Genomic DNA, 18,077 nt, shown 5'->3' on the forward strand with positions numbered 1-18,077 from the left:
GACAAATAAGTATTAATAACAAATATCGAGCACCCCACTGTTCTAGGCACCATGCGTTGTTATTTCAAAATTGTCCCAAAGTACTATAACAGTGGGTGTCCTCCACATCCAGTGGGGTGCTGAGGAACCAGAGCATTAAATCGCTAAGTACAGCCACAAGAAACACGGCTAAGTTGTCTCTCTCATCCACTTCTTTGACCCTGAAGCTAGGGTGACCTAGTTTATTCTCCAAACTGGTCTACTTCCAAATGAAAGGGGAGGAGGGTCGCTATTAACAATTACATCAGCACAACAGGCATAAATAAGGTCTGCCTTGGGCAAACCAGGGTCTTGGGCTACGCTGCCCCAAACAGGTGCATTTTTTTTTCTGCTGAATCACGTAGCCTCTAAAACCAGAATGCTTGAGACCCAAAAGCTGGAGGCTTCTGGCCATCTTGCTCCTGCAGCTTTTTGTGGGTGGCACTTCCTGTGCAGAAGGAAGGACAGCGGGCTCTTCCACGCACAGGTGCCGTGCGCGGCTGCTCCTTCTGCAACATCCATCAAGGGACTAGGAGATCTGGTGTGTGGGGTATCCGTTAACTGCTACTGCTGCTGCTGTGAATCCGTCATTATTCCTCTAATACAGATCATTAACATTCACAGAATCTTAACTACAGCATCTTAACGAGCAAAGCTGTAATATACAGCTTCCCCATAAATATCCATCGGTGCTGACGCGCCTTCTCTCTCCATACAGTAATTCCGCTGCTCTGGATAAATCATCCTGTTGTGCTTCTTTCTCTCTCCCTAACTGCCGTTATTAGTGGTTACAGAAGAGTAATGAACAAACTCTCGTCAAAGAAAAAAAAAAGAACAAGAGCTAAATGAAGGATCATGAGGCATGAGGACATATATATCAGTGACAGTCCCAACTGAAGGGAACACAAAGCTTATTTTCTGCAGCAGCCCAGAGAGGAAACATGAAGTCAGCCTTTGCTGACTCCTTGCCAGGGTCGGGGCTGTGCTCAGGACTTCACAGCTGCCCCTGTGATTCCAAAGACTGCGTGGCAGGTCTGTCCTGTGTGACTTTTAAAATCAACACTTCCAGCCCTACCCTCATAGATATGATGAAGCGTGTGTGTTTCTATGAGACTTCCCAAGCCCCAACAATGGACTCGAACCCTCCATGAGTTTATGCAGTTTAATGAACATGGCAACTATTATTTTGTCTGTGGCATGCACAAAACGATTGAAAGCCAGATGCTAGCAGTAGAGGAAGGTCTGTCTCTGGAAGGTCTCCTGTGATGGGGACATTCTTGCTCACGTTTTATGACACTTCCTCCAATTTTGCTTATAGTTCTGTCAGTTTATCACCATTTTCTCCCATGTGAGTTAGTAACATCTCCATCCTCATCTCTTAGAATGTTCCTCCTTCCCACCTTGCACACTCTCAGCCCACGGTTGCGGTTTCTCCTTCCTGTTCCTGTACTGTCCAGTCTCTGCCTTGTCCCTTTGGCTGTTTGCATGTTGTTCTCTGCACCTTCACCCAGGTGTCCTGGCCCTCTTCTTTAAGCATCTCTGGGGAGCTGACACTTATATCAGCTGGCCACACCTTCCACAAGGACCAGGCTGTCCTGTATTAGAGCTGGCTCCAAAAAACAGCCCTCATGTCTGTTCCTTCCAACACCTTGCCACTTACCTTGGTCTTATGCCATAGATCATCTTTTAGCTTTTGCCATCTTCGCTAGAGCCTAATACTTAAGTGTGTGTATTCCAAAGCTAGCCCACTCTGCCATTTTCTTGCTGTGTGACATGGGACAAGTGATTAGGCTTCTTATGCTTCTGCTTCTGCCTCTGAAAATGGGGGTAGTGATAGTGCCCACGTCAATTGTGATCATATTAGTTACTACATGAAAGTGCTTAGAATAGTGTCTGCTGCACGTAGAGAAGATCCATCTGAACATCAGCTGGAATTGCCCTTGCCCTGTACAACCTTCTGCCGGGCCAAGAAGACATGAGGTCTCAATGTTACTGTTTGAGCCATTGTTTCCTCTCTAGTCTACATTTGGAGGTTTGCTTGAGAGGAGTGTGTGTGTGTGTGTGTGTGTGTGTGTGAGAGAGAGAGAGAGAGAGAGAGAGAGAGAGAGAGAGAGAGAGAGAGAGAAATAACAGTGCCAACCAACTGTGGCACTACCCAAGATAGACTGTTTTTACTTAAAGAGTCTCACAGGATCCACACTACAACAGGTGAGGAAACGTGTCTGTGTGAGGTCATCTTCATTCACTAGCTACACAGTCCTCCAGAGTAACCATTATGATCCATTATGCCCAGCTCTGCCTTTTCTAAGTTAATTTTTCTCAAACTCCTGATTACCATAACAGCAGGAACTAACTCACACATAAAAGTTGTATGCCTGGAGTTTCAGTTTCTAGATATGTGTTGGCGCCTGTGTAGAAACCAGAAGATGAACAAAAAAACAAATTTGGGAAATGTGCTGAATAGTTTTTTGTCAACTTGACATAAGCTAAAGTTATATGAGCAGTGGGAACCTCAACTAAGAAAATTCCTTCATAAGAACTAGCTGTAAGACATTTTCTTAATTAGTAATTGATGGCAGAGGACCCAGCCCATTGTCAATAATGCTATCCCTGGGCTGGTAGTTCTGCGTTCTGTAAGAAAGCAGGCTGAGCAAGCCGCAGGGAGCAAGCCAGTAAGCAGCACCCCTCCATGGCCTCTGCATCAGCTCCTACCTTCAAGTTCCTGCCCTTTTTGAGTCCCTGTCCTGACTTCCTTTGATAATGAACAGTGATGTGGAAGGTTAAGCCGAATAAGCCCGTTCCTCCCCAACTTGATTTTGATTGTGGTGTTTCATCACAGCAATGGTAACCCTAATTAAGACCCAAGATCATGTTCATCATGACCTCAGGAGATGAGCAGCTCCCTAATGTTGCCACAAAGAATTCAAGGGATGAGTGAACTTGGAAGATTCTGTTGCAGCTATGACAGAAAGCTTTCTTTGACTGTTCCCCGTGGCTGGTGTTGGCTTCTGTTCTGTGAATGGCGTTGTGACTGGAAACGGCACATTCTCTGTGAAAATGCTCGGCATGGTTCCCTGTTGCGACACCTCCTGCACCGTGACTTGAGTTAGTCATCTGCAGTTTTCCCTAACCTCACTTGCTGTAGCTCAGAGGGGCAGCTCAAGGGCGTCTTGGTGCGTGGCTCTCGTGGTAGACACTTGGGCGAGTTCGCAGGTCATCAGATTCATGAGAAGCAAATCCAAGAAAGAAGACCAAATAGTGAAACGAATTCCCATGTTTGTAAGCTGCTGTCCTGTGGAGAAGGAAGGGAAACCATGTTGCAAGGAGCGGCTGTCAGATCAGCAGGCAAGGGCTGCCGGCTATTTTTTTCCTTTGCTGTGACATCGCTCTGTTTGTGATTGCCTCTCATTTGCTCGTATTCCGCCTCTTGCCACTCGGTTTGGGCTCAACTTCATCCAATATTTCTTGTTACCATTTGGGGACCATCTGGACCTCAGCAGTGGTCTCCCCAAGAAGACATAGCATCAAGGGAAGTGATGGGCTCTGCTGTGTGTCCTGCCCTCTGCCTGAGAAGTGGGCTGAGAGCCTGTCAGCCTGCTGACAGGAGCCAATTTCACATTCCTGTGACTCCACTTCGCTCCCTTTGCAAGTCCTGAAGCCATGCCAAATCTTGTTAGGAGGTTTTGAAAACTCCTTGAGTTTTGGCTAATGTGGACACAAGATAATAGATTTTTAAAAGGAGAAAGGAGAAAGGAAGAAAGAGTTAGGAAGAAATAACTGAGCTTTTGGAAACCATTCCCCTCCAGTTTCTAGTTTTCTGATCTCACTGCCCCTGGACGAGTCGGCCTGTAATGTCTGAAGCCATTTAAAAACAGCAGAGCCGTCTCTGAGCCTGCTCCTCCAGCCAAAGGAGGGGAACAGGAAGCTCTAAGTCCTCCTGTTGATGTTGGATCTTCTGGCTTCCACATGAGGTCACAGACTGGACAGAGGTCCTGGAAGTCTATAGGAGTGCTGGTGCACAGTCCTTCCTCAGCAACTGAACAGCTACAGGGTTCCCAGTGCTTCCGCCCCAGCCCATCACTAGCCCTCTTACTGTCACCACTGGAATAGCTGCATCATCCCTGTGCCTGTAGGATCCCACCGTCACCACCATCTATTCCCTAATGTGCCGTGGCTCAAAGACTTCCCGGCATCCTGCAATACCCACCTATTGAGACTGAGCTGGATGCTGTGTTCAATGGTACAGACAGTGGGTAGGAAGTAGTACTATGCGCTTGAGTCGTGTCAGGACTTTTCACTGGGTACCACATACTAAAGGCTGTGTGTGAATTGTCTCATTAATGACCCTGGCAGTGTGTAAATTGCCTGGTTTCTCTTGTTTCCCTTTTGATAGAAGGGAGGGACCATGGTAGACACTTAGTGGGTCATAGGTGATTAGTAGGTGGACATGGCTTGGAGGAACACATGACTCTCAGTCACATGGCAGGCATTACCATCACCACCCCCACTTACCCAAACACTAGTACCATCATTTCTCAGCCAAGACAGTCCACAACTCCTTCACTTTGTCACTGATATCCAGCTGTTTGTATCTCACCACAGAATCATTACTAGCCTGTAAATGGTTCCATAAACCTTATTCCCATCTATATTTTTATATTGGGTATGTTTGAGAAATTTTAGGCATAAAAGCCTGGAGTCTCTGTGTCACATCCAAAGGAAACTTTCTTTCCCCAAGTTCTGGTGGTAAAACAAAAGAACAAGACAAAAAAAGGAAGGAAGGAAGGAAGGGAGGGAGGGAGGGAGGGAAGGAGGGAAGGAGGGAGGGAGGGAGGGAAGAGGAGGAGGAGGAGGAGGAGGAGGAGGAGGAGACAAACAAACATTTCTTAGGAATTTGTGAAGCAAGTCCCCCTTTGCCAAAGGAGTCATGTTCCCTTTCACTGGCAGAAGGAACAATAGTTATCTGTAATGCCTATTAGCATGCCAAAACACATGCTGTTCCCCATGTTCCCTCCATATCACAAGTACCTAGCTCTTCTTTTGCCCACACGCTTAATTTTCATCTCTCTATCTCTCTGCTTCTAGCATGGCCAGGTCCAGTCTCTGGCCATGTTCCGTCTGCTTCTTTCTCTCTGCTCTGGTTCTTCCAGACACCGCTGGCGGTTCTCTCCTGCATTATCTCCAGTGAAAACCTTCCCCTTATACATACCGTGGAGCAGTCAGGTCATCAGTTTATATAGTTTTCATGTCAGAGGTGGCAAGAAGAGAAAAGAGTTTGATGGGGTGGATCCAGAACAGTCCACTCTTGTCCCTGTTCAAAAGTGGGGGAAAGATGACAAGCAGGAGCCTGGCTGTCTGTATTGGGAAGGCCATTCCCCACCTTTGGTTTCTTCACCAGCTGGCTTTGTTGTTGCCCTGGACCAGTGCTCCCCATGCCTGGCACCTGCTCACCCTCATCTCTTTGTCACCTTCACTTTGCTCCTGGCAGCAACTGGATTTTAAAAGAGGAAAGATGTGTTTGCCCCTAGTTTTTGGAGGCCCCTGCCGAGTGGCGAGGAGCCACAAGGAGCCTGATGTCGGAACAAGTACTTCTCTTGGGCAGGAGCAGAGAGTGGCTGGGTCAGCACATCTGTCTGTCGACAGCTCAAAGGCTCACACACAAACTACTGAAAAGGCTTCATGAGAAATACCTCAACCCTGAGTGACCTAGGAACCTCCTGGTAGGGACTCCTCCTGTTGGATTCCCTCACCACCCCCCAGGTCCACCCTGGGGGTCTAGCTTTAACCATAATAAACTCTTAGGAGCTCAAAACATTCAAACCATAGCACCTGCCAAACCATAGCACCTCCCTTCTTTCTGCCCTCCTTCTATCTCTCTTTTCTGGCTTCCTTTTCTTTCCCCCTTCCCTTCCTCCATCCCTCCCCCCTCCGTCCCTCCCTCTCTCCCTCTCATCCCCTTCCCTTCCCTCACTCCATCCCCTTCTCTCTCCTCTCCTTCCTTTTCCCCATTCCTTCCCTCCTCCCACATTCCTCCCTTTCCTCCCCTCCCTTTCCCCCTCTCCTTCCCTCTTATATTCTAACCTCTCCTCCCTTCCCCCTCCTTTCGCACCCTCAGCCCTGTTTGGGGGTGGGGAGGAGGCACGACATAGGTTTCAGGACTGAAGGCGCTTCCCCAGGCTGTGGCCAGACAAGGGACAGCATTTTGTACTGAAGCTGCTGTTCCTACATCTCCTTCCACTCCCCTGTCTCCTAAAACCATCCGTTCTTCTCCTTTAAGCCGCTCTGCTTTGAAATGCAGGCACATTGGGTTTTCTTCCCATGAGTTGAAAATGGGAAGATAATGAATGTGGACTTGGAGTCTTTGCCTGGGCTCTTCCTGCTCCTTCACAGGAGTCTTCTGAGGTCTGCTTGGTGTCCTGGGTGAGCTCTGTCCCCTTCATCACTTCTCACAATGCCAGCACAGTCAAGCCAGGCATGGTGGCACACACCTGTAAACCCAACACTCCGGTCTCAGAAGGCAGAGGCAGGAGGATGACTACAAAGCTTGTTCTACACAGTTCCAGACTAGAAGAACATAGCAAGACCTTCTCTCAAAATCTCAAAAGAGCAACAACAACAACCGCAAAGTGCAACTTCCAGGAAGTAAGAGGTCCTGTTTTGTTGTCTGAGGGACTATAGACATAGCCTAGCATGTGCTCTTTGAAGAAGGATGCCATCTTCGTGACGGCATTCAAGCATGTCCCATCAAGCTTCCAGACATTCCTCAGAACTGTCCTGAGACAGTAGCTGGAGGAAGAAGGGCTTTGGGCTGCAAAAGGAGTCCCAGTATGGGGTAATTAGAGACAGGATTTCAGTCACCCCAAAGCCAGGTCTCCATGCTAGCACTAGACAACCCCCCGCCACCGCCATTAGACTGTGGCATTGAGTCTAGCAAGAGTGTCAAGCCGCACATCTTGTAAGGCCTGGCACGCTCGGGCATTAACTGGAATTCTATTTCATTTGATTGTTGATGAGGCTTCATGAATTTCCACGTGAAACTTACCTTTAAACGTCCCACAAGTACCTGGCTCTGGCTTAGCCCAGACAAGGAGAAATCTGAGATCCAGAAAGCGGCTGCTATCAGTGCAAACTGAATTTGATGATTTCATGGTACTGCCTAGACATAGCAAGGAACTGAAGTCTCCCAAGGAAGAATTCCAGTCAGTGCAAGTGTGGAAGATCCTCCAAAAGAATTGAAGAAACTGCACATAGATGAGATGTCTAAGTGTTGAGAAAGTGGCCATCACTGGAAGTATGGCTGACCTCTTCCTTTTTCATACATTTTCTGTCTAGTTGTGTTAGCTCCTGTGCCTGTCATTAGCCACACATGGCTACTTAAGTTGAAACTGATCCAAAGGAAGTTTTCCAGTTCACTCCCATTAAGCATATCTGCAGAAGCTAGCATATGCCTCTCTCCAGATTGGACAGGAGAGATGCAGGACTTTCCATCATCATAGAAAGTTCTACCAGACACTGCTGCTCTGGGGTAGAATCCCAAGTCAATATCACAGCTTGTCATCCTGCCTCGGCTGCCCCTACCCTATTGTTCAGTTGCCAAGCAGAGCTTTTCTTGACTGTCTCCTAAGAAGTAGGAAGTGGCCATCCCCTCTCTGCTGAAGGTGGTGCGGAGAATAAGCTGCTAGTATCCCAATGAGAATTAGTCTTAATTAGCATGTGCCTTGCTTGTTAAATCATGCATTCAGGAAAGTAGCATGCATTCGGGTGCCTGTAATCACTAGGTGTCCTTAATACTACCCACCTGTGCGCAGTTACAAATCACTTAAGTTAATCCATTCCTCCTGGGCCCTCTAAATGGATAATCGAATTGATTCTTTTGCAGCCTTGGCCTAGGTCCTAGTTTAGATCTAAAAGCCTGTGTCCTCCCATATGAGCACTCCTGTCCACCTCGGACAACAAGGACCACATATCTTGGCCCTGCTGAGAGCACAGACCATGTATTAGTTAGTCATCACCGTGTCTCCAGCACCTGCCTAGGTCCTGGCAGGTGGGAAATACACTGGGAATGTTTGTTGAAGTCATTAATTAATCCATTACCTAATCAATCAAGATGCCTTTGGTTCTCCCAGTAGGATGCTCACTGATTATTCCTGAAGAGAATTCATTCCCCAGCACAGCAATTTGAAAAGCCAGTCACACATCAGAGTCACTGAGGATCTGTGGAATTGTGGCAAAATCAGCTGCCCCCCCCATACCCTCCCCTCCAGCAGAATCAGAGATCAGAGACCGGGGCTCAGGTCTCAGAGTTTTGTCAACGCCTCCCCACAGGATTGTGCTCTGCAGCCCAAGATTATATTATAAACCATGTCAAGTTCCTGACTTGTCAGCCATAAATATGATTTCATCGTTTTTGATATCTGTGCCCCACATCCTATCTCATCCACAGTCATTTTTACTGCAAGGGCACCATCAATCTGATCCCCCTTCTCCCGTTCCTCAGTGGTGGAACCATCATGCCCCTACTATGGGAAAGGAAACTCCCCATGGGAACTTTATTTTGGTGTCTTTATGAAGAATACTGAAACAGTGTAGGAGAATATAGTCCCTTAAATCTCTTCTCAGAATGTGAGGTCCTGGTATATTTGTCACTTTTTTTTTTTTAGTTTTTAAGAGTGATCATTGAAGATAATTGCTAAGCCAAGCTGTAAACATAGTGTTAAGTGTGGGTAAAGCAAGTGCTGGGAGTGTGGAAAGCAAGGGGATGGATTCCAGGCCCTAGACACGAGTCACGGCTGGGAAAGGGGTCGTTGCATAGAAGGGCCTCTCCACTGGCCAGATGGAGTGCACTGTCACCTACGGCCACACCAGACAGGAGGGAGGGGCCTGGGGCATTGACCAAGGCAGAGTCCGACAGCACAGGACCAAAGGTATCAGAGATACCACCTGGAAGAAGATGGTCTGGTGAAACTGCCTAGGAACAAGGCCAGGAGAAGGAAATGGAGTCAAGAACAGACTAGAGGTTACTCATTCTAGTCCCAGACACCATGTAACAATAGTTTCCTCACGTTATAAAGCCTGTGTAGAAATGTTGTTAAAATGAACTAAGAGATAGAAGATGATACTAAATAATGGCTCTGGTTTATTGAACATCTACATTGTGCCTAATACCAAACAAAACTGTACATATATCTCAGTAAGACTCAGAGAATGGCTTGTTTTTAGGTATGCACTACCTAAAAATTGAGAAAAGTGAGGCTCCTTGACTTCCAGAGTCATGTGGCCAAGAGGTGGCATGACTAACTCTATCTATCTATCATAGGTAGATATCTATGCATTTATACATAGATAGATATATTTATCTAGATTCCTAGACTGATCTTCTTCTGAATGTACAGAAATCACCCATCACACCTCACCTCTGCAACTCCCCAGAGGCCACCTCTTCTGTCACCAGGAAGGTGACAGCTGTGTGCGACGCTGGAAGTCCTCCCACGTTTTCATTATGTGGGACATGGTGAGGCTTTTATGAGACTCCACCACCGGCTGTTTTTCAAATTTATTTAATTCATCCATCATGTTCTGAAGCCATTTGCTTTTTTATATTGGACAGATGTAATGAGATTTTGGACACTAAAAAATGTTTTTATTAAAAGTTATGACCCAGAGCTAGTTGGTAGGGGCCCTGCCATAAATCCCCAGGAGTATTGGAATTTATAAGGGATGTAGCGACATAACCTTAACCTTCCAGGCCACACCATAGATTACATGGTCCCCTAGACTGTTGCTCTCTTCCCACAGCCCCACACACCTGTGGCTAAATAACAATACTAATAATTATCAGTGCCGACAGGAGTGGAAGGAGTATTTTCTGTAGTTATTGGAATCGTGACTTTTCATCTTGTCATCGCCACAGGTGAGCCATGGGGAGACAGACCCTGGTGGAGACAGGTGGCAGGATTTATGAATGGGTGTTCTGAATGGCAGTGGTCCTGGGCATGTTGATTCTCCTGCCCAGCTCTACATCCTGTGGATGGGAATGAGGGAAGTAGCAGTCACAATTTCTGTGGACAGAGTGAAGGCGACTTTAGCAAATGGGGGACAACAGTCTCCCCATTCCTCCATGGCCAACACCGAGCCCTACTCAAAATTAGGAAGCACTGTCATCTCCCTGCACGTGCGCAATGCCTCAATTTGAATGCCAGTAGATACAGACTCTACTAACATTGAGCTACTTGGAAATTATCCAAAGAATAATTAGCTTGGATGTATAGACCAAAACAAGGTTATTAAAAATATGCCTGTGTGGTAGATATTATACATTTTGTATGATACATAATATATTCAGTAGAATTAAAAGTTTAGAGAAGAGTTAGTTTTGGCCAGCTGCCAGCCACTTGTGGAGACGCAGATTCATTCATTCCTGTTGGCCAGTGCTATGTGGTAGACCCTCCCTTGGGAGCTGCAGGGCATTTGGGAATGAATTGCACACATGAGAGAACTCTCAACAGAACAGGTGCAGCTGAGGTGCTGAGGACTCCAAGAGGAAGAAGTCTCATGGCAGAGGCGGCATTCAGCTGGGCTTAGGAAAGTAGGGACCACTGAGCTTAGCGGGATGGGAAGAGATTGCCGAGTAAAGAGAAGAACTGGCACAAAAGATGGCTACAACTGGTTGATAGTGAGTGTGTGTAGATATGTGTGTATATGCATACAAATATGAAAACGTCATAATGGAACTCACTATTTGTATACTGTTAACAACTAAAAGAATTGCCAATAAAAAACAGTTGAGTTTGGCTAATATCACATGATGGCACATCTTCATTTTCAAGGAAGACTGTCCACTGTAGACACCTAGCTCTCACCTATAGACACTGCTGCACCAAGCTGAGTGGTGTGCATAATTACAGGAAGATGGACTTTAGAGTTACAGACATGCTGTCGCTGTATCTCCCAATCAGGCCTGTGCTTTATCATCTAGTTATGCTGAAAACATATCCCAGGGTTTTCCCCATACATCAGAATCTGCTCCCGCCTACTTGAGACCACGGGAGTGTAAACCATGGCTACCGTCATCATTAAACTCATAAATCCATGTCATTTGTGTGTCATTCACTCCCTCCTCATTCATCATCCCTTGCACTTGCAGAGTAGCCAGCCATTGGACGATTTTGAAGAGCGCTTTGCTGCAGCCACGCCGGTAAGAAGGAGAGGGCCCTGTCTGTTTAACTGTTTCATGTTGTTGGACCATCATTCATTTCATGTTCATCAATCATGCCTTGTGGTTACAGAACAGAAATCTGTCAGTGGATTTTGATGAGCTTCTTGAGGCAACCAAGGTAAGACCTCCAGGGTCCTGTTAAATCAGAGTTCTTCTGACTATCCTCATGTGTCCCATCATGTCCTCATCCACCTGCATAAATGGCGATTATTCTATTCTGTACTGCTCAAAGGTGCCCATTGCAATGTTCACAGGAAAACTAAAGATGCCATGGGTCCAGTAGTAAGAGTGTATGTACAAATGGTGTATGTGTGTGTGTGTGTGTGTGTGTGTGGTTTGGTGTGTGTGTGTGTGTGTGTGTGTGTGATGAGATACTTACAGGAGAGTGTATGTATGTGAATGTGTATGTGATGAGATACTGATAGGGAAGTGTGTGTGTGTGTGTGTGTGTGTGTGTGTGCGCACACGTGTGTGTGCACGTGTGTAATGAGATACTTATAGGGGAGTGTGTGTGAGTGAGTGTGTGTGTAATGAGATACTGATAGGGAAGTATGTGTGTGTGTGTGTGTGTGTGTGTAACATAAGGGGAAATGGAAAGGAGATAGCATCTCTTAGTTTCATTCAACCAGTACTTTAGAGGTCTCCTAACACATTGCAGACATTCTGGGTGGGGGAGGATACAACAAAATCTTTATTTGTGTCCTGACAGACAGGTGTGAAGGCAATGGGGAAAAGAAGGAGTGACTGCAGAAGGAGCTCCTGCAGAGGCCCAAGGATGGGTTTCCTTTCATCCTCTGTGCTCTGCCCTCCTTAGCACTGTTTGGGCTGACTGCATAGGCCTGCCTTCCATAAAGCATCCAGCTCCTGAAAACAGGGCCAGGAGCATGCTGTCCTCAGGTCTCTACGTCCCTTCTTTTGGCACAGTAGACAATGTATGATAAGAATCCCTGTATGTTTCCTAAAGGATCCCAGGATCTCCTGTACCCAAAACATAGGGATTGAGCCTTTGAGAGAATGTGTTTTGGGGGCCAGCCCAGGACATCTCATTCTTCTTCAACTGTGTCATGGAAACTTCCCCTCTGGGGGTTCTAGGGCTACTCACTGCCATCATGTTGACAGAAGGGCCAGGGACTAACCTTGAGCCCGCAGTTTTCCAGTGTTCTATATACCTGAGAAATTGCCACTTGTTCAAATCAAAGTGACTAGGCCAGGGTCAGGCCTGATGGAGATATTGAGGGGCGTCAGTGTCTTATCTCCATCCCTGGCCATGGCAGCCTCAGCCTCACTCCCCCTACTATTGGAAAATATCCAGTATCTTCTACAAGAAACACATCTGCCACCTATAGTTACATCTGTACAGAAGACCTTTGCAATGCTTGGGTGGTAGGTAGGTCCCTCCTCTATCATGAGCAGACTTCTGGAGCTGAAGCCGCAAATAGCCTCCCATGGGTGTGTACCATAGCAGGTCCCTTGGGAACCCTGGCTTCTGGTTAGAGATATCAGAGAGCTAACTACCACCATTAAACAAAGCTGACCAGGGCTTGGGGAATCAGCAGAAAGATTGAAAAGGGGTCTGGTTGCTCTGCAGGACAATGCACCCTGAACTCCTTTTCCCCAGCTGATCCCAAGCGGGTCACTCACCTCAGCCTCAGTTAACCCATCAGTAAAGTGCAGATGGTGGCGATGGAGCTGACTTTCCTGGGCTCAGGGAGTGTCAGACATGATGATAATGTATGGGAAAGCTTATTTTGAGCTGTAAAGTGTTTTACAAATGTGAACTCTTAGCTTTATTCTCTTGAGGCCTTTAAAATGATGGATGAGGACAGTATTTTCAGATGGAACATGGTTTATTAGGTTACAAGGAAGCGGCTGGAGTTCACATGGGGGAGGGCCGTGAAAATAGATACTGTTCTTGATTCTCAATCATATGGGGTTATTCAGATTATTTTTAATTTTATGGCCAAAGAACCCCCTTTTTCTATAAAATTTAATTAACTCGGGGTTCTATTTAAACAGCAAATCCAATGAAACGAAATAACAGCCTATGTTTTATGCCTCCCCATGTTTTTCTCGTTTAATCCTTGAGTGAAAATCATTTGGCAAGAAGAAGGGCTATATCTCAAGAAAGAAGGTTATTTTAAAAGTTGTGCTTAAGGAGAAAATTAGCCAATAAATTATCTTTACGATGTTAGTAAAAGTATGCCGTGAGTTCAACACATTTGAGATGTAAATTGTGTGACTTAATTATTAACTTCATTTTAATATTTTCCCAGTGCTGAAAATAGTTCAGAGCCGTTTTATAAGCATGGAGATCCCAACTCCAGGAAGCCCAGAAGCTTCAGTTGAATTCATTAAGTAGTTAGTCTTTTATGCGGAAGGAGAAGGAACCGAAGGGTAGGTTTCGCCCTATCAGGGGAGATGTTGTTGGCGGACCAAAGAAGGCTTGCAGAAGAAAATAAGAGAGTCCAGATTTAGGAGCACACCCTGCTGTCATGTGCACGCCAGCTGCTGGATTGTCACTGTGTGAGAGGAAAGCTGTTAGGAGAGAGCTGGGGAAGACCGTGAGATGCACACAAGCGCCTCTCAGCCTTGACCAGTCCCCGTGTCCGCTCATCTCCCAGGAGAGCTGCATGCTGGGAGCACCAAGCCAAACAACACCTCCCCCAGTGCTCTCCCTGGCTTGTGGAGTTTCATGTATCTTCTTTGTCACCAGGCTAACTGTACCCCTCCTGTAGGATTTGGAGACAGGCTTTGGAAAACTCTGACTAAATCCTCTGCCCCTCGTAGACTGGATTCTAGTTGCCCCCACGGAGACTTGGGTCACCCCTTCCTGTCATGTTACCTTCAAGGGCTCTGCATCTGTGGACTACCATCCCCCACAGACCATCACTCCCTGCAGTTGAGATTTGGCTGTTCTCCGTTCTATACCCTAACACCTAGTGCTGTGCCCAGCACCTTATGCTTCTTCAAGGTTTGAGGGGAGAATGTTGTGTTCTTGGGTAGCAGTAAAACACTTTGTTTTGACATATTCAGAATGACATACCTTAGGGACTGAACCAAAGTCTAAATACAAAATTCCTTTCTGCCTCATATATAACCTCTATCCATACCTTGTATGTGACTTCATACAGTGTGTTTAGTGTCCCAGTATTTTTATCATGACCCTTACAAGGAGTCCGGTGTGGAGTTTTCCACTTATGGCATCATATCAACACTTAGAATGCTGAATGCTGGGATTTGGAATATTTGAGGTTTTGTGTTTTCAGATTAGGGATGGTGAATCTATAACACATAAGGGGATATTATCAATTCCATCGTCCAGCTGAGGAAGAGATGCTTGAAATGGTTAGAAGCAACATGCACACCCCATGATGGGGCCTTCTCCTGAGCTCAGAGCTGCCTCACTCATTGGAAGAAATGGTCATTCCTCTTTTGGTATGAATCCTATAGATCCAACTATGACCATGCAAGAGCTGAGTGTCAGTGGGGGACCAGAGTAGCAGGGCAGCCAACATCTTCCTGTGCCTTCTGGTAACTGGGTTTTATGGCTGCCTGCATCACAGGCCCTCACTTAAGATCTGAAGATGAATGGAAAATAGTTTTTGCTCAGTGGACAGGCTCGTACAAGGTGTGTGATTATGTGCTTTGCATAATTAAGTAAGGACATTTGGTTCCTGGCCAAAGAATCCCTATGGTCCCTGAAGCTAAAGTGTATGCAGATTAATTTCTAAGTGTATCTTAAAAGGGTTCTTCTGCTCTATGGCCAGGCTCCCTCACATACCCCGTATGATGGATGGGAAGATGGATGGTCCAGTGTCTGTAGGGATGGAGTTCCTGGGAGTGATTGATAGTGTGTATACTGGGCTGGTTTTGATGCCCTTCCTGGTATTAAATGAAATGTTTTCTTTTCATCCAACCACATTTTTTATCCTAAAGACAGACTTCGGGAGGAATGCGTGTTTGCCTGCATGCTCTCTATTATAGAAAATACAAATCCTGACATCCTGACCTAGATAACCTTGGTGTAATCTCTATGCGAATCAGTTTCTTTACTGAAAATGTGAATAATGGTTCCTAGCTCTCAGGGCTAGTGCTGTGGGAGCACTAACTGGGAGAGGACCCCGTAGTCATCCTTTGTCATTCTTACAGGTGGGTGGTTTTTAGATGGGTGGTTTCCACTCTTGAGAGAAACCAGTCTCAGGATTGCATTTCTGCCCATAGTTTTTGGCGTTTGATGGTATATAAGGATGAAGTGCTGTTAACACTGCTTGTAGCAAATGGGTAGCACTCAAGAAGCCTAGAAAAACAGCTAGACACAGAGAAGTAGATTGATTCTGGTTCTATCCAAGTGTGTTGCCTTGGGACCATGAGATGCAGTGGTGAACGACTGGCCTCACCATTGGATAAATGCAAATTTTTCTTATCTTAAATGTCATGAAGGAAGGGATATTCTCACAATCTAACGTTTTAAAGCAAGCCCAGCAGCATTTGCTCTCCTGCTGATATGATTCTCTCTGTGTCTTTTCAGGCTGTGACCCAATTAGAACTTTTTGGAGACATGTCCACCCCTCCTGATATAACCTCTCCTCCTGTAAGTATGCACCGCCCTCTGAGCCCTGCCGCCTGGCCCCTTTTCCCCAGCCACACAATGACACAGTCTGGGCTTTGGTGAGAGAGACTGGCTGGTAAATTTCAACCAATGCTCTCGAACCTCGGTCTCCTTTACTGTGAAGGAGAAAAAATTTGGATAAACACCTCTGGTTTGAGAAATAAATGACACCATGCATTCAGCAACCACAGGACATTGTGACTTGCTCTTCAACCTCAGTCTCCTTTACCATGAAGGAGAGAGAATTCAGATGAGCACCTCTGATTTGAGAAATAAATGATACCATGCATTCAGCAACCACAGGACATAGTTGGTGGTTTGCTCTTCATGCTCTAAGAAGGGAGACGGAAAAGACATGTAGATTGTGCCTACCAAGAGCAGGTAGCTGAGTTAGGAATATGGACAAGAAACTCAACAAGGCAGGAAGCATGAGAGGGTGTGTGTCAGCATGTACCTGATCCCTCACAGCACAGTAGTCAGCTAAGGAAAGGAAGCCTCTTCTACCTCGTCCTTCCCTTCCCCACCCCCTTCCTTTCTCCCCTCCTCTGTGTTCACTGCCCACTGGCTTGCCTTTGAGCCTTGTAAACCGTGACCTGTGCCTCCCCAAGCCACTCATGAAGCCCTGGGTTCACAGCCACAGCTCACTAAGGGCATCTGGGGCACTGCTTGCAAGAGGATGGAGATTGCATGGAGCCTTCCTTTGAGAGTACAAAAAGAAAAAGGAAAGAGAGAGAAAGGAACGAAAATGGAATTAAACACAAAGCAAAATAGAACCTCCATGCAGGACACTTTTATCAGCAATCCTGTCCCTGCAGTAGCCACTGCAGCACCAGCATGCCCTCTTCAGCGCCCCTCTCCCCCGACCCAGCCTGCTCCCCAGAGGTCTGGAGAGAGAGCAGTCAGCCGCAGCTGCACCAATTGAAGCTGCGAGGAATGAACTGCTCTTCTGGGCACCACACAGTTGTGCAAACAGGCATCGTGCTGTGGTTCATTGTCGAGATGCACCTCACAGAGGAAGGGCTGTGATCTCACCACCAAGGACAGGTGGCCCTTGCAGCCCACAGTTGCCACTGGGGAATGCAGGCACAGCTGCCCTGTGCCCAACAACTGATGTCCACTGCAATCTCGCCTTGTTCCCAGAGAAGCCAGGCCACTCACTCTCATGAGACTTTCTCTCCTACAGCACCCCCAGGTAACAGCTGGGGTAGAGATTAGGCAAGAGCGTGCCTGAAGTGCCCTCTCTTCTTTATCCCCTGCATTGTACAGATGAGCAGACTGAGACCCAGGAAGGACATGTGACTTCTTCGAGGCCATGTGCGGGGAAAGGGAACAGCTCTGACTATGTGCAAAAATGCTTAACACAGCAGCTCAAGGCTGCATTTCTGGCCCCGAACCCAAGCGCCATCCAAATGGATGTTTAGTAATCCTCAGAACAAAGCCATTCGTCCCGGAAGCTGACGGTCTAAAAATGGCCCTGTCTAATTGCCATGGTTTCAGGATTAATTGCTTGCCCCAGTCTGTTCCAACGGAGGGGGCGGGGACCGGCAAGGATATTATGGCATCCAGCAGGCTTACACTCCGTAGGCAAAAGCCGACAGTTAACAGGTGTGGATGTTCCTATTGATAACTCTCACCTTACCCAGCATGCAGCTGACCTTCTAGAGCTGCAGCTTGGGCCGGGTTGGTGCTAGAAGTTCCCAGACACGCTGCCGTTGTTAGGTTGTCGTCTTGAAAATATTTCCTTCTCTTTTACAAGCAGGAGGTTCAAGCAAGAGTCTGCAAGGCTCCAGGACACACAGGCCTGCACTCCATCCACTCACCAAGCTTGCTTGGGTTATTTAGCCAACTGTTTACTGACCACCTAATCGATGGCAAGCTCTAAACTGAGAATACAGTAGGGTTCAAGTGTGTGCATTTCAGATTGAATTGACCACTTGCAAGTGGCCAAAGCCATATATGATGAAATAAGTTGGTGGCCTGAAAACCTCCAGAGGTAGGGGCTCAAATGAATTCTCATACTAGCCCTCATGTGCTGAGCATCGACTGTATGCCCATGCACGGTGCTTAAGAAAAACTTAATTAGAATAATCATTTGCATGCATGGTTTCATTTAGTCCTCACTGCAGGTCTGGAGGGAGGGGGTAAGATAATGTTTCTGTCACCAAACCACAGCCCGTGAAACACGTAAGTGATTTGGACTGTGTCTGTTTTAGCAGCCCCCGCCTCACTCCCATC

General features: G+C 46.7%; 1 protein-coding gene across 10 annotated transcripts in view; it reads left to right on the top strand.

The window, feature by feature from the left end:
- The window catches only part of Dab1 (DAB adaptor protein 1), a 1,142,636-nt gene that overhangs the window by 1,104,028 nt on the left and 20,531 nt on the right, over positions 1-18,077 (top strand). For 8 of the 10 annotated variants that reach the window (XM_037203414.1, XM_037203415.1, XM_037203409.1 and 5 more), the window contains 3 exons: positions 11,162-11,212; positions 11,304-11,351; positions 15,762-15,824. In XM_037203414.1, coding sequence (XP_037059309.1) covers positions 11,162-11,212; positions 11,304-11,351; positions 15,762-15,824 — 162 coding nt within the window. The remainder of the gene's footprint in view (positions 1-11,161; positions 11,213-11,303; positions 11,352-15,761; positions 15,825-18,077) is intronic. The other 2 variants (XM_028889917.2, XM_028889864.2) reach the window with 1 other exon arrangement.

The sequence above is a fragment of the Peromyscus leucopus genome, chromosome 2 (genome assembly GCF_004664715.2).
Source record: "Peromyscus leucopus breed LL Stock chromosome 2, UCI_PerLeu_2.1, whole genome shotgun sequence".
Classification (NCBI taxonomy): domain Eukaryota; kingdom Metazoa; phylum Chordata; class Mammalia; order Rodentia; family Cricetidae; genus Peromyscus; species Peromyscus leucopus.